Genomic DNA, 17,397 nt, shown 5'->3' on the forward strand with positions numbered 1-17,397 from the left:
TCTTAACAAAAAAAAAATTTCAATTCTGTTCCCTATGGTCTCCTATTCAGCGAGTCTTGAATAGAATTCAATGTCTTGAATATGCTTCTATAAGCAAAGGTTGAAATAAAAAGGGTTTTCTACATAGCCTTCAGTTAAACAACAATAACAACAAAATTGAATTAAGAATGTGCTGTTACCAAATGCCCTTTCAGATGAAGATTTTCCTATGACTTTTTGTTTACTATCAATCAATATTTCCCTGTCTCTATGTGCCTGCCCCTTCCAAGGAGATAAGAATCAAGCTTATATTATTTAACATTATCTGAGTGGGGTGCCTGGGTGGCTCAGTCGGTTAAGCAGCTGACTCTTGGTTTCGGCTCAAGTTGTGATCTCAGGGTTGTGGGATGGAACCCCGGATCGGGCTCTGTGCTCGGTGCAGAATCTCCTGGAGACTCATTCTCCCTCTTGCTCTGCCCCAACCCCCAGCTCTCTCTCAAATAAATAAATAAAATTACCTGAGAGTTTAACAATCTAAATCCACCTTTAGAAAGAAAGATTCTGAAAGCCAGCATTTCTGCATGATCTCATATTTGGCATCTCAGTTTCAGAGCTCAACTGGAAACAAAACCCGAAGCAAGATACTTGGGATAGAAACCCGTTTGCTCTCAAGACGCAAACATGCTCTGAAGGGCGATTAATCAGAGGAGCAAAATAACCATGCACATATTTTCTTTAACCACCAGAGGGCATCCTAGCCCCTCAGGAGAACACAAGAGCGCTGTCCAGTACCCAGCCCACAAACAGAAGCTTCAATTGGTTCTAAGACAATGATTCCAAATATGGTTTTAATGTTCCACAGTACGTTATAACTGCCCACTTTTGTCATTATTGCTGTCATTAACTCATCATATGATGATTTTTTTTCTGTAAAAATTTAAGAGCTAGGAATATGGAATTGTATATCAACCCTGAAAATTGGTAGCAGATGGGAAGTATACCAGACCATATCGGGTGCCTGTAACTTTGTGTCAGCCTTCCCCTAGGACTCCACAACAGGATCTGTTAAATGACACCGGTGTCAAATCAACACAAAGCAGAACCTATGTTAACAGCAAGAAAACCCACAGTCCTATTTTTTTTTATTTTTTTATTTTTTTAAAGATTTTATTTATTTATTTGAGAGAGAGAGACAGTGAGAGAGAGCATGAGCGAGAAGAAGGTCAGAGAGCGAAGCAGACTCCCCATGGAGCTGGGAGCCTGATGTGGGACTCGATCCCGGGACTCCAGGATCACGCCCTGAGCCGAAGGCAGTCGTCCAACCAACTGAGCCACCCAGGCGTCCCCCCACAGTCCTATTTTAATGAAGGTTTTTGCTGAGCTACTTCTAATTCTGACTGCCAGTAACGATTTGCCTACCAACAGTTTCTCATTGCATTCCTGCTTACAACCCAATGGCATGAAGAGAAGGGGTGAGATACGCGCCCAATCTTTCAGTGCAGTTTTGTTCCTCTGCCTTTGTGATTGGCTCAATGTGGAACACACAGGAGAAGCTTGTTCTTTAGGCTCACCAGATATGTCCTGTGTGTTTGTCCGGCCTCTGTGGAAAGGTAAGTGACTTCCATCTCTTTGATGTGGGGTTTACAACCTACACCAACTCCTGGGGAAAACACCACCAGACCAACAAGTAGGGCATTTAGGGAAGGGAACAAACACCTCCTCCCTTCCAGCTCTGTCTTTAGACAAGGACACTTTGTACTCCATGCCCAGATCCCATGTGCATTGGGGAAGAGTAAAATAGCACACAATAATGGGCTTCCTCCAAAATGCAAGCTGGATGCTTTTTCCCCTTCCAGAACCATAACTTCTGGAGCCTACCCTTGTCCTAGGAAGTCTAAGAGGAGATTTTGAATCTGATGAAACACCGCCCTCCTGCCCCACAAAATGGTACTCTGAACAAATGGTTTTACTTTAAAGTCGTGTTTTTGTTGATTTTGGTTTTGTTTTGTCTTAACCACTTAGGAGTTCATATATTCAGTCATTCAAAGTAAACTCAAAATTTTCAGTAATCCCACTGTTGAAACTGTTATTTCAAGAGGGGAATCAAGTTTGTTGCTAAAATGTTATTTATAACTCTCCTCCGGGTCTGACAATGACTCCAACAGCACACACTAAGCTGCGTGATCCAGGAGAGCTGACTAATCCAGGAGAAAAGGCTGCCTTTCTGTGGGAAGGCGATGCTGCCGGCCCCTCCCACCCTGTCTACATAGGAGTCACCCCCATACCCACCCACCCCAGGGCTCAGGAGCATGGACTGATTGTGCAAGCTGCCATTTCTAGGCCAAGTAAAAGGTAAGTAAGGTGACTTCTGAACTTCTGAAACTTGAATAAGGTTAGACTGACCGGGGCCATCTCAACTTTCTATCCTAGACTTCTGGAAACTTTTGTTTTAAAGACAGCCAGGTGACACAGGAAAGAAGTAAGAAGAGGAAGCTCACTAATAAACCCAGGGAAAGTCAATTCGAGGTCATCTCATCATTGGGTGGCCGCATCTTGTTTTGTAGACTAAATAGAATAGAATGGGCTGGGCTCTGAAAATGTTTCAAGACATGACAGAACTGGAGAAATATGGGTTCTTCTGTTACCCTGCTGTCTGGGCCTGTTATATTCTGGAAAGAGGGCATCTTTTCCCTCTTCCCAGGGTATGACCAGGAGTCACCATGTGGGAACTGAATAGGGTTTTAGGAAAAACAAGGTCACTGACAAATGTCTCCCTGATCTGATCATTTTCTTAGATAAAAGAATTATGTCTATTGAGAGGCCATAACCAATTCTCTATGCCCACAATGTAGATCTAAGAAATATATGTATTACTCATGCAATTTCTGACGACCTGTAAGATAATGTGGGCTCATCTTGTCATTGCACAAATCAGGAAAATGAAGCCCGAGAAGTATAGTGAATGGCCCAGTCACACAGCTCCTACGCATTAGCTCTCATTGCCCTGACGAATAAATCATAATTGTGGGGGGGGGGGGGGGAAGACCTCATAATGATCAAGAATATGCTCTATGAGTGAGAATTGTCAATGAAAATAACCAGTTATCAATGAAATTAACTAAGGCATCCAATGTCTGGAATCCAAAAATATCTTGAAAACATCCAGCTAAGTATTTAAAAATAATTTCAATCATACTTCAGATTCCCAAAGGTAAAGACTCTTTTTTTAATGCCGAAGCACCCAGACACTCCTTGATTTCATTAGCATTTCTTATCAGCTCTATTTTAGAATGTAGCATAAAAATATCTTCCTTTATCGTTATCAGCAGCAGGCACCAACTTCTCATAAATCAACTCCACCTTCATATTGCATGGGCCACTTAATCCCCCAAATCTTGGAAGCTCAGTACCAACGCATGCTTCTAAAAATTAAATCCCCAAACATAAAGCCACCCAACTGGGGCTGAATGGGTTAATCTTATAGTATCTGAGAATTCTGTACTAAAATCAGATTCATTCGCAAAGATTCATGAAATATTCAGTTACCATAGAGGTTCTATGAAAGAATGATTAGGCTTATAAGAGGTCGTATACTCTAAGACTAGATCTGTGATATTATCTAAGAAGGGATTTCTAGGCTTCCCAGAAATATCTATAAACAGAAAGAATTGGGGGAGCCTTTTCTAGTACTTAACAATCCCAGCTCAAAATCTAAGTGTTCCCACAAAGCAGACGGATGTAAAACTCAGCCTTTGAAATGGCTGACCTCAAAGAATTTGACTTTAGGAGCTCAGGAAGTGGAAGTTGAGCGATATAATACCGTTCCGTGGCTTGCCACAATCCACCACACATACCGAGGGCTACTCTGTACAAGGGTGCTGTGTTATGATTACAAAACTACAGGAATCAAAACAGTGTGGTTTTAGCATAACCATTAGATCAATAAAATAGACTAGAGACCAGAAACAGTCCCATACACTGTTGGGGCGATGGATACGTTCATGATCTTCCTGTGGTAATGGTTTAATGAGAGTATAATATGTCAAAACTTCTCAGACTATATTCTTACAAAGCTATTTTTAAAAATATCTCTAGCTTAGCTCTCTAGGTCTCCCTACCGCAGGTAACTGATAATTGTTCTTGGCTGATAACATTCTACGCACTCTCTTGTCCCTCTATTCCTAGCTCACAGACAATTTCCTACCACCCCCATTCTCCCGGCCTCCCTTACTTCCTTGCTACCAGTGGCACCAATGTGCACAACTCTAGAGGATCAATCACGACTGGCTGAAGCCAGTGACAGCAATACTATTTCTCTTTGCTTTCCCAGTTTCTCTTGCAATTTGGGGTGACCATGTGACCCAATTCTGGCTAATAAGGTATAAGGGGACATCTACTAGGGACTTATGGGATATAGTTTCCTCCTGATGAGAACTGGCTGCCTTTTCAGCCCATCCTGCCTTGGATGTGTTTGTGTGAAGATATGATGGTTGGTGTTACAGCAGCTATCTTGCTATCATGAGACAAAAGGCTACAGATGTGAAAAGGTAACAAGCTAATGAAAGCAGAAAGGAAATAAAGAAAAGGCCTGAATCCTTGACATCGTTGAGACACTGGATCAAAATTCACTTCTGAAACTTGAATAAGGGTAGACTGACCGGGGCCATCTTGTTAAAATGCAGATTCTAATTTCAGTAGGTCTGCAGTGGCCCTAGAGTCTATACTTCCAACAGACTCCCAGGTGATGCAGATCACAACCCGAATAGCAAATTCTACACAAAATTCTCATATTGTGAATAATTAAATGTGGATTTATTTTTAAGCCACTGTTAGAATCCTATTACTTTCAGCTGAAAGCTTTCCTAATTCATACTGATTGGCTGGGGAATTTTCATTCTGTTGGGTTCTCACAGAAAAAGAGAAACACAATTCTGAGACTAGAAGTATTGCTTAACATATCCAATTCCAAACTCCTGTGACATTGGCATGTAAGTTAGAGAAATAACCCCATCTGCATAAGGCTCATCAAAATCACATACGTTTCCTGTATGTGAAAGGTAATTTTTTCTCCTCTGCCGAATCCAGCCAATCATTCACTTAGTCATTCAATCAGCCCTTGGTTTGATCATTCCAATATTACCAAGCACGTGGCGGGTGCAAAGCACTACGCTGAGTATTGGATACTTAGGAGAATAAAACACAGACCCTGCTTGCTTAGGACCCCACCATTATAGGAGCAGGTAGACAAGATAAAAGGGGGGCTGGCTTACAGTCTTCACATCATTGGTGCCGATAATTCCGCCTATCTCCCCCAGGTCCTTCAACAGCAAATTCAGGATCTCCGTAGCTCTCTTCTTCTGGTGGTTGCTAAGCTCTTGTAGCTGGCTCAGCTCCCTCTGTGTGGTTGTCAATGTCGTCTGAAAAACACATTTTAACAGCAAATTAAAAGAGCTGCCCACCAATTCATACCTGCTGCATTGCAAAGAATAACGACATGACACAGGATGGAGTTCTTTTAGCATTTCGTGCACTTTCAACAAAAGTCAAACTAGAGTATAGCACCGCCGTCTTTGATAAAAAGGAGACTTGGCCTTGGCCTGATAGGTTATGTCTACATATCCCATGACAATTTGCAGGTCGGTGAAATGTTTTTTAAAAACAGAGTCCAAAAGGAGCCCTCAGGTTAACAAGGCGTGAATGCATCTTCCTATCCTCGACATGTTCTGTTTCAGTCCCCATGGTCCCAAGCATCCCCACCTGCATCTCCACTTCCACATCCAAGGAAACCTCCTCCCTGGACCATTTCCAAAAGTTCCCATCTGACTTCATAATAATAGACAGGCCAGGAAGGCCCAGAGAGCCATTCATGTGTTTAGAAAACAACTTTTAAAGTCTTGGGATCTTCCTGGTGAAGTCGAATTGAACACACTTCGTCTCTTCTCAAAACTGGCTGAGAGTCTCCATCTTAACATAGAGCAGTAGCTCCGTTTTTATTGCCAAACATCAATACCCATCTCTTTTCTGTCTCTCACGTACGTTACCCAAAGGTAGAGATTTACAACTAACTTGATGAACTCTTCACATGAGAGGAACAGCCGTGCTTTGGTGTCTTGGTACTCACTCAGCCAACAAAGAAAATAATTTTGCTGCAGTACAGAGCTGTGGAGCTGCAGGCAAAGACACATAGGCAAGTCTGCCATCACGGCTATTATCCCAGCACCCCCGTCCATGGTCTGGCTAGAAACAGTCTGGTTAGACTCTAAACCAGTCTAGTGATACTTGGGCTTGGCAGAAAATAAGAACTGTATTAGGAAAAATGTGTCACTGTTTTGAGATGCAAATGAAATGAAAGACTCATTAAAGGATCCAGCAGAAAACAGTAAGCAGAGAAAACCGAAGTCTCCTTTCCTAGGTGACTTCTGGTTTGTTTTTCTGCTTCTTTTTGGTTTTGTTTTGGCATTGCTACCACTTATTTTGCCCTGTTTTTAAAGCCCACGGAAGCAGTAGTATCCATCTTGGGAAGCCCTTTAAAAAGCCTTCCTTCGTGCAGGTGAATACACAGAGTTCGGAGCATTTCCCGTCGGCTCTACGGTCAGCGGATGAGCGCTCTCCAGCACCATCTGCTACTCGTGGCCCGGGAGGACTGGATGTTTTCCACGAGGCAAGCTGGGCACAGTCCCATCGTACCAGGCCATTGCGCCGAGGTGCCAAGGGCAGCCGGTTACAGCCATTCGGCTTCCTACCACCTATTTTCCAAGCAGAAAAGGACAAAATGGAAACATCGCACCACCAGCCACCTCACGAAATGCGCGCCGGCCCTGGGGGGCTGCTAGCTCACTGCACACAGCGGGCAGCATCGTTGTCTGGGAGCACCAGCTCCCAACCAGGACCGTCAGTTCCTGGCTGCGGCCGGGAGTCGTGGGGAAGGAATGGGTTTATTCAGGAGACTGTAAACAGGAAGTGCCATCCTGACCTTCCACCGGTCACCCACGCTCATTTGTTACTATAATACCTGTGATGAATTTATTGGTATTGCAGCATACGCACAGGCCTTCACTGAGTGCTTTACATCAACTTCTCTAATTCTCATGTATTGAAAGGGGCCTGTTATTAACGCCATATTTTACAGATAAGGGAATGAATAATCACAAAGTTTAAACATCTCAATTAAGGTCTCATAGTTGTAAAGTCACAATGTTAGCCAGGATTTTTGTGGCTCTTAAGTTTTGCACTCTCTTGACTATTCACAAAGCATCCCTGCTAAGGTTATAAAACCCCTGGATAGAAAACAATCCCCAGCTCCGGAACAAGTGACAAAAGTCACCTACGTGAGGTATTTCTGTTATTGTAAGATTTCAGAGAATGCCTCTGACACCGAATAACCACCCTGCCAGCTGCCTTCCTATACAGTGTCTGTCAACAGACGTCAACATCGAGTACAGGAGCAGCGGCCCAGAGTCCCGCCCCCAGAGGCAGATGCTCCAACCGTTTTCTGGGCCAGCTCATCTGTCAGCTGCTCATTGGCCCTGGTCTTGTCCTCCACTTCCTGTGACTTCTGGTCGTAATTGACAGCCAGCTCTTCCAGGGCCTGGAGAACTTCCTTCACTTCATCTTTGGCTGCCTCATTCTCAATCTGGAGACGTGTCAGCTCTTCCTGGATCTTCTCGTAGTCTCTTCTTGTGGAAGCCAAAAGCTGGGGAAATGAGATGGCATGGAACTGGTGAACGTAATGTTCAAGTGTTTCTGTGCTGTGTTCTATCCCAAATAAAGTGATTTTTAAAACAGATATGGGTAGGGGTAGGGGGTGTGGGGGAGGGTCCTGGGTGGCTCGTTGGTGAAACCTCAAGGCTGAGTCTGGGTCAGGTCATGATACTGAGCCCTGTGTTGGGCTCCACACTGAGCGCAGAGCCTACTTAAGGTTCTCTTTCTCCCTTTGCCCCCCGCACGCCACCCCCCACCCGCCGCTCACGCACTCTCCAAAAAAGCAGATATAGCATGCTCAGCATGACTAGAAATCCCACTGTATATCTAGATAATAATTTTTTTTAAATAGCATGAGGTTTCAAAAATCTTTCTTTTTCTTTGATTTTTATGTATTTATTTACTTAAGTTTAAAGCTGCATAGGCTGAACTCAAAGACTTGATTACAAATCAAAAATTTCTGGGGCACCTGGGTGGCTCAGTGGGTTAAAAGCCTCTGCCTTCAGCGCAGGTCATGATCCCAGGGTCCTGGGATAGAGCCCTGGATGGGGCTCTCTGCTCAGCGGGGAGCCTGCTTCCTCTCTCTCTCTCTCTCTGCCTACCTCTCTGCCTACTTGTGATCTCTGTCTGTCAAATATATAAATAAATAAATCTTTAAAAAAAAATTTTCTACACTCTGTTGCTGCTGGCTCTTCCAAATGCTGAACAAAGAATGAACGGAGTCATCTCTGAGGACAATGGTAATACTTCCGTGGTTGTTAACATTATCATTATTCCACACTGTAAACAGGTCGGTTTCAGAGTCAACCAAAACAGCATACAAGAACAACTGTCAACTTCTCTTTATATTCATCTTGAATGTATGGAAGGATATATCCCAAACATTAACATTAGTTAAAAGTGAATGACTAGGGGCGCCTGGGTGGCTCAGTGGGTTAAGCCTCTGCCTTCAGCTCACGTCATGATCTCAGGGTTCTGGGATCGAGCCCCGCATTGGGCTCTCTGCTCAGCAGGGAGCCTGTTTCCCTCTCTCTCTGCCTTCCTCTCTGCCTACTTGTGATCTCTGGCTGTCAAATAAATAAATAAAATCTTTAAAAAATAAAAGTGAATGACTAGGCTTGTGGACGTTTTCATGATCTTCCTGCCTATTGTATTTTCTGACTTTCCTATGTAAAATTGGCAATATAGAAAAAAAAATATTGAGTTTTAACTGTTACATAAAGTAAGTTTATTATAGGCAGTTGTACCAAGTTGAGATGCAAAGGCATAGAATGGGAGGAAGAAGGCAGGAAACATTAAGCAGATGGAAGACCCAACCAAAGCTAAGAGAAAAATCAGTTTAAAATGACTGCTCTGGGGCGCCCAGGTGGTTCAGTGGGTTAAGCCTCTGCTTTCGACTCAGGTCATGATTTCGGGGTCCTGGGATTTGGTCCCACATCGTTCTCCCTGCTCATCAGGGATTCTGCTTCCCCCTCTGCCTGCTGCTTTGCCTACTTGTGATCTCTTTCTCTCTGTGTCAAATAAAGTCTTGTATTTTATTTTTTTTAAGATTTTATTTATTTATTTGAGAGAGAGAGAAAGTGCGCACAAGTGGAGGGGAGAGGCAGAGGGAGAGAGAGAAGCAGACTCCCCGCTGAGCAGGGAACCCGATATGGGGCTCGATACCAGCACCTGGAGATCATGACCTGAACTGAAGGCAGATGCCCAACCATCTGAGCCACCCAGGTGCCCCCTAAATAAAGTCTTTAAAAAAAATAAAAATAAAAAAGTAAAATGATCTGATTGCAAAAGCATAGATGTTCTCCCTGCCAAGGGAAGTATTTGGACAAGAGCCACAATCATTGCCCTGGAGCAACAAAGGAAAACAAAGAGGAAAAAAACGTATGGCTGTAGAGAGAATTTGCTCTGTGGGAAGGCTGGGACTGGGGACATGAACCCAAGCCACCTAGAATTATATGATGTGATCCAATCCATAGCAGATTAGCAACAAAGCAGAAAGTACTCTAAAGCACAAAAGAGAAAAAATACTTCGATGGTGCTCAGCAAGAGAACCGCTAATCATCTATGTTTGACAGATTGACTATCTACCCTTTGCTTAGGTTCCTATTTGTAAAATACTTGGCAAAACACATCACAATAAAGACACTCACCACAGATATTAATGCCATCCAGGGAAAGACTGAAAACAATTTGGCTCCTTTTTACTGTACCAAACACATACTATGTAAGCACTTGGACCCCCTTCCTCTTTGTCTTCCCGTCCCCTCCATCTCTACTTTTTTTTTTTTGGTTATTTAATTCCTACAAGATAGTATGAGAACACAGTGTATATCAAAGACCCGAACCAGCTGGTTTTCAAAGCTGGGAAAAAACTAAACAGCAAGCAATAGGAGTGCTGGGCACTGGGTATGAGGAATTAGAATCACCTTTGCCCACCACCAAACTCCTTTATCTCTGCTCTTCAAAGACTACGTGTAGCAACTAGCTACTCACTCTCAAAAACCTCAGAGCTCTACGAAGTCAGATATTTATTTTCAAAAATCAGCTTTAAAGAGGCCCTGAAAGGAAATCTGCCAGGAAATGTCCACATGATTCAATGATTTTTGAAAAAGTTCTTTGCAAATTAAATCTCTGGAACAAACATCAACAACAAAGAGTAATAAGAGAACTTCATAAAAAAAATTTATTGCATTCTTTACCTCATCCTGATCCAACATCTGTTGCTTTAGCTTTTCAGCCAGCTGGCTCTGCTGGTTAATTTCATCATCCTGAAACGAAACATCATGTTTAATGTTTTTGGGTTACTTATGTCATTTTTGATATCCTGGTTTTCCGACAACAGTCGGATACCAGAGTGCCAGCTGTAAGCTTTACTGATAAGATGAAGGGAATGGTGTGGTGCTTCCTCACAGGTGAGAGCTGGCTCTGGGATCTTGATTTGGATAAAGTTCCTCTGCGCCCACCTTTCTCAGCAGGTGAAACAACTGGGTATTCTGGGATATAAAATATCCTACATATTGAACGCAATTCCTGCTCATCCAGAAATCAAAGATCTAGGGTTTGGGAATCGGAAGGGACTTTGGAGCTAGCACTCCCAATTCAAAGATGCTAACAAAAAATAAGGCAGTGAATTTCGAACCATCTGCACTGTAATATATTGATGTTCCAAATCTCGTCAGACACATCAATGACCAGGAATGCTGCCATGTGATCAGAAGGAGCGACCAGTATTTCCACTTCAAATCTCTTACTTAGAGAGACTGGAGAACATTCACTAGAGAATTAATCTTCGGCATGAGCAGATCTCCCGCTTGATTAGAAGTTAATTTTCTTGCCAGTCTAAAAAAGCAAAAAACGAAAAAAAACTCAAGGAAGTGGGGGATGTAGAAACGATAATGCTTACTTTCTGGCCTATCATTAAAGTGGGAAATGATCTCCCCAGAGGCCATTTGCTTCCGTCACTCTCATTTCCTGCCACTAGGTGTCGCTGCCACAAAAGCCAGAGCCACTGGCCTCCTCCTGCCCGGTCCAAACGGGTCTGCCTCTCCCCGGACTCTGCCCACCAGCTTGGGCAAAGCAGCAGACAGGACAGCGTTTCACCAGGGGGGCTCGGCCTTCACTACAAAGATTGTCATGAATTCAAATGCAAATGTGAAGTCTCGCCTGCGAAGAACAACTTGGCTTTACGGTACCCCTCCCTTAAAAACAGGAGAAAAATCCTATTTGGTAACACTTCTAGGCTCCAAACCCCACGCAGAGTCAGATTCAGTATTTTAGGTCCTCCTGCATGCCTGGTGCCGCCCAGATATTCTCCCAGCAGCCCAGAAAAATCCTGCACCGCACCTTCTGGCTTTTCCAGAGGTGAGGTTACAGGGTGAACTCAAGGGTCTGGGTTGCAGAACCGTGGGCTATTCTCTAGCCTATTTGGTCCTGTGTATGCATACATTTAAATCGGGACTGACTGACCCATGGAGCAAGAAAGTCCTAAAATCAGGATTACGGGATCTCTCCCTCATTTTCCTTTGTGTAGAACATCTTTTGGCCTTATTTCTTCTCTGTTCAGGGAACCCTGTTTCTACTGAACTTTTTACACCCATGTTTCTTTAATGGTTTGACAAAATGCTCATGACTTTCCTCCCCAAATCCGATTTCTGGCAGGAGAATTAGGGAAATTACACTGAGTGAAACTGCCAAAAAATGATACTTGCACAACGAGGAGACTATTCTGTAGGGCATATTTCCTCTTTTACTTTATAAACTTAGAATGTCAGTTACGAGGAACAATTTTGTGTTTATGTTCTTTGGCACATAAATATTAAACATCTTAACATAAAAGACTCAAGAGTTTAACATCAGGGAGCTGCCATCCCTTCCCCTGGGATACATAAGCAACAACTCCAAGTTGATACAAATCAGGAGAGAGGCAGAAGGGTGAAGCCAGCCCTTTGTTCTTACACTGTGTTCGCTTCAAAGCCTGAAGGTACAGCTCCCTTCCTGACAGGTGAAAAGCCAGGTGCAATGATTTTTGAGGTACAGTAAGAAACCAAGGGCCACCAGCCCATCTGGGAAGGATAGGAGAAACAAGGATAGCATTGTAAGGACATGAATGGCTTATACCAGAGATACCTCCAAGACTACACTTACCCTTTGTTAAGGCAACTTCTCCAAAGAATTAGCATAGTCTACCATAATCTTAAAATGTTTTCAAAACTTCCATAATAAAATGTGCTGTGCCGTCTATATCTACACATTCGAGTCCTTAGAACATGCTCCCTCTGATGCTGACTCTTAATCCATAGACAACAGATTTCAAAGCACTTGTCAGAAAATATTCTTGTTCTTAAATTTGCTTGCATGTGAAATGGTGAGCCATCCCTTGGTCACGTGCCACCTTTAATTATAAAAAAATGTCCTCATTGCAATGGTAATTAGTGGAATAAGGTTCAACATATTTCTACTTGAACTTAATTCCTCTCACATATTTCCAATAAAACACTAGTATTAGAGGAAATGAGAAGTGAAAGAAACAGGGCCAACACCAACTTGCTCTTCTTATAACTCTGCTCGCAACCCACCTCTGCACCACCCCCCGATGCCACGTAGGACAGTGTTCTCCCTTAAGTAAACAGAACCCAGAAGAGAAAGAAACTACTATTTATTGAGCAATTGCTACACACTAGAACCTTTTAATCCCCACTGCAACTTTTTGAGGACGCAGATAGAAGCCCCAAGCTGCAAATGAGAAAAACATCTTCAGCAGGGGAGGCCATTCATCAGTCCAAGCCCCAGCATCATTAAGACACAGGTCTGACTCTAAAGTGTATGCTTTTCCATTGCACAGTATTGCCTTTGACGGTAACTATCCTGAGGGTAGACACATCCTATCCTGAGGGAGGGCCAGCACAGAGGGGCAGAGGGAGCAGCTTGGGGGGAGACCGTGCGGTCTTTCTCCCACAACATTCTAATTAGTTTCATTAGGGTTGACAAGTTCCTCATCTAAATTACTAAGACCAACACAGGATGTCCACTGCCCTGGGAACCAGAAGATACACAGCCTTGTTCCACCTCTGCCACCTACACGTGACATAAACTGGGCAAGTCACGTACTCCCTGGGCTAGCTTCTCATCGGGACCTAGATACTTTCAGCTCCACCACTCAATAATCTAAAGATACCCTGTCTCAACTTGTGTTTTCTCAAAGGTACCAAACTACCTATCTTGTCAGAAGCATGAAGTACCTTCTAGAACCTTTAAGCGGAAGACAAATAAGAATGACAGCTGATGAGACATAATCAGGCAGTCCACGGGTAGAGTCACTAGGGTCAGACTACCAGCTTTGGGGCCCCCCTGGCTGAGGCGTGTGGGCTAAGTACTCTCTCAGATCCCAGCAACCCCTGTGAGAGACCACAGATGCTAACCTCAAAATGTGTGCTTTAGAGGATCTTCAACGCACATGCTATAGGAAAATGACATAACGGGAAGTGTCCGACACTTGTCATCAGGAGGCAAAGACGCTAGGGTCAGCTCTGCCAGCTACCACCTGAATATCCCCAAGGCCTGGCATTCTCCTCACCCATCACTCAGTCCTCCTCACTACATTTCAGAAGCGACATTGAAGACTCTACAGTCTCTGTTGGATCAATGAAAGCTCCTTATGTTACCAAAGGAAATGACCCCAATTCCAACCATGGCAGGAGTCTATTTATAGAAAACAAAGAGTAGAATCAGGTTATCATCCCTCATCCAAAAATCTTTGAGGATTACTAACGTGAACTCATCATTTCTAAAGTGAAAAGGAAAACTGCAGTATGTTTAAACAATAACATTTCTTTGGAGAAATCAAGAAATTGCATATACTGTTAACTTACTATTGATCTCCTTTTTCTCTTACTTTGAGGTTTTGCATAATCATATCTGGTTAGAAATGGAAGGATAACAGTACGTCAAGTGCCTAAGGGCAATTAACCCAGCTCTCAAAGGTGTGAATATCTCATTAAATAGGCTACCAAAAGGGTAGGAGTGTCCCCAGTTTAATGCTGTGGCTACAATGCAAATTCCCAGAGTCCTAGATAAACAGAACTTGCTTCACATTTTGCTTGAAAAGTTGATGCAGACTGAGCTTTACTCAGAATATACAGGCCAGTAAGATTAATGGCAATGTGCACATAATAAAGCGGTTTCGGCTAAACCAGAAGTGTCCCCAAGCACTCTGAGCCAAACCACAGCAAAAAAGATTAAATCAGACTAAAAATATCAACAACCTTGATGAAGTGAACTGAAAGGATTTAGAATATTCCAAGGGCAATATGCCGAGGTCACATGAGACATCAATTTAATTTCCTATGCCTCCAGGATTCCTAGCCCGACCTTAACTGGAGATGAACAGTGTTCTCCAAGGTCTTTTTTCCTTTGGTCCGACTTGGGCATTTACATGACTATTTGAGCCCCAAAAGTCTGCCATAAAATTAGACAACCCTAACAGCGTGTTCAAACTATTTCATTCAAGAGTATGCCTCTGAAAACACATTTACCAACACTGGACAAGGGGCCCGACCCCACGCTACTACCAGGTTCCTTGTCCCAGGGCCTGAGAGCTTCATGATTACGGAACACATTTAACATTAGGAGCCACCACACTGTCGCTACCGCTGGCACTACACTTGAAGTTTTCAAGAGGTGAGGAACAGGCCCAGAGAAAAAGAGAAGAGATAATTAAACAAAGATCATGCACACTCACGCCACCCCCGCCCGCACGCAGTGATGAGCCCCAATCCCACGTCTAGAAGCGAAGACTATCTCTCTATCTAGACCAACTCTCCAGTCTTCCAGTCAAACTTCCATGAAAGCTTCCATTCCGGAAGAATCAAGTTCCCCAATCAAGAGTTAGGGTAGATATTAGGAAGACAGACATAACATCAGTCTGCACCCCCCTACTCAGCCCCGTGGGGCTTGAAGCTGCTTCTAGCCAATAGCTCCAGGACCTGCCACCTTTAGTCTCAGAGCCAGAGTGAGGACTATAATCTCGGGCTACAGACCTTATCATCCAGCTGTCTGTAGAGACTGGAGATCTCCTCATCGTACTTCTCCTTCTCCTCTGCAGAGATGCCAGCGACAACAGGAGCAATATTGTCTATGATGGGGGTGTTGTCACAGGGCTCCAGGGTCTTCTGGTCCTTAGCACTGATCTGTTCATCCTCGGGCACAGCTTCTCCTGCAAAGCACAAGAGGATTTGGAGATTAAAGAAATTCAGCAAGTAACTCTACAGGAAGAGTTCCAAAAATAGCCACTCCCATGCAAAGACACAGAGGACACAATCAGAGCTGCTGTAGAGAATTGGGGCTTGTGTTCTCTCTATTTGACAAGAAAGGTTGTAGTTAATTGACCAAAACTAGTCTAAGAAAGAAGAGGGCTATGTAATACTCCCTCTCTCATGATGCATCACTTAAGTACACGGCTTCCACCAACCACTCTTCCCTCCCACCCCCAACCCCAAAGAGAGAGAGATAGGGAGAGAGAACATGTATAGAGAGGAGAGGGAGAAGCAGACTCCCTAGAAGGCCAATGCAGGGCTCGATCCCAGGACCCTGTGATCATGACCTGAGCTGAAGGCAGATGCTTAACAACCGAGCCACCCAGGAGCCCCTCCTCCAACCCCTCTTAACTAATAGAGCTTGCAGTGACATCCAGAATTTTTTGTGTATATTTTCCTTTTGTTGGGTAATATTCTTGGGTTTTACTATAATCATATTCTATCTAGTGGTTGACTCCCAGGGAAACAGACTTCTGAGGCATCCTAATTACCAATTAATTAGGTTACTGTTTCATTAGGAGAAACAGCCAAATCAAGGAAATTCACCACTACCAAAGAGAACACTGCAGGGCCCTAATCCTCTGAATCTGAGGGTCTCCAAATCTCAAGGAGAAAACCAGGATAGCCCTGGACCCAGAAGCTCTGACAGACTTGGCACAAAAACACATTCTACTACCATCCTCTCCCCTAGGAGGGCAGAATTAATTGGCTCAACTGGAGAGTTCAAATAGAATAATTTCTTATGATGTCAAGTAGACCCAGGAAAGAAAAAGCAGCCAACACAGAATACCGTGCAGAGACCCTGCATACCACCTCTCGGTTTGCAGACCAGCACGTACCACTTCTGGGTCTGCGGAGCGGTGCTTGTCAAGGCCCTTGAAGGCAGCATTACCAAACTTGACTGTTCAAGCTGAGGGGCAAAAGCAAAGGTCTCAGGCTGGTCAGTGGCCTAGCCCCAGCAAGAAAATCACCTTGCGAAGACAGACTGCTTTAAAAGGAGTCTGTGAAAACAATGTGGCCCAACTGAGTCTCTCAAACATCATTCTGGAAAGCAAACCAAAACCAAATATGCTTTTCCATCACAATGTTTACCATCAACTTCATACTCAGTTTGCTGCCGTCCGTGAACGTCTGCAACGTCCCAAGCCCCACCCAGTTCTCAGCCCATAAAACGCGTTTTGTGGAAAGTCCCCAGGAAAACTGCTCTAAGACAAAGGGAATTTCTGAAACAAACAAACAGAAACCTGGATCCCCTCATCGGTGGCTTCATCAACAGTATGTATCATGCTTCAAGGAAGCCACCTGAAACTGTACACATTTGTCTCAATATAAACAAAACACTTTGTGACGGGTTAGCTTTGCTGCTCCAGATCTCATGATCTCACCTGATAATTACAAAATGGCAGGAAGGCTTCCCTGTCAAATAAAATTAACATCCAGTGATTTCGTTTTTGTATCACATTTCCATTTGAAGCAAAACCTGGAATAAAGTATTCCTTTGCTGAAGAGAAGGCTGAGCCAACCCTTTTTTCTTCTGAAGCTCAACTAGACTGTACTGTACCTACGCTTTTTCTAAAATTATTGACCTGAAACAAAACCAGAATATCAGAGTAGCCTTTGAACTGAACCTGAACCAAATCAATATTTCATTCAGTTCCAATTCCTGGTTTAAAACATCTGTCAGCGACCTTAGTGTGCAGACTGGATTTCTTCCAATTAAAGGATCTATATTCTCTACGGCCTGCTAAATCCACAGGCTATAAAAACAGTACCATCTTCTAGTTCCCAAGGATTTTTTTATTTATTTAATTTTTTTTGCTTAAATATATATAGCTATCTTGTTCTAACCACAGATTACATACACAAAAACTGAAAGGCTCTGAACCTCTACCCCTCAATTCGGTTC

At 43.5% G+C, this 17,397-nt stretch overlaps 1 protein-coding gene across 1 annotated transcript in view; it reads right to left on the reverse strand.

The window, feature by feature from the left end:
* The window catches only part of KIF5C (kinesin family member 5C), a 156,533-nt gene that overhangs the window by 38,281 nt on the left and 100,855 nt on the right, over positions 1-17,397 (reverse strand). Inside the window, exons 12-15 of the mRNA XM_044242511.1 lie at positions 15,216-15,391; positions 10,380-10,448; positions 7,466-7,672; positions 5,250-5,396 (exon numbers count right to left, since the gene is read on the reverse strand). Of these exons, the coding sequence (XP_044098446.1) occupies positions 5,250-5,396; positions 7,466-7,672; positions 10,380-10,448; positions 15,216-15,391 (599 nt within the window). The remainder of the gene's footprint in view (positions 1-5,249; positions 5,397-7,465; positions 7,673-10,379; positions 10,449-15,215; positions 15,392-17,397) is intronic.

Source organism: Neovison vison, chromosome 3 (genome assembly GCF_020171115.1).
Source record: "Neovison vison isolate M4711 chromosome 3, ASM_NN_V1, whole genome shotgun sequence".
NCBI lineage: Eukaryota > Metazoa > Chordata > Mammalia > Carnivora > Mustelidae > Neogale > Neogale vison.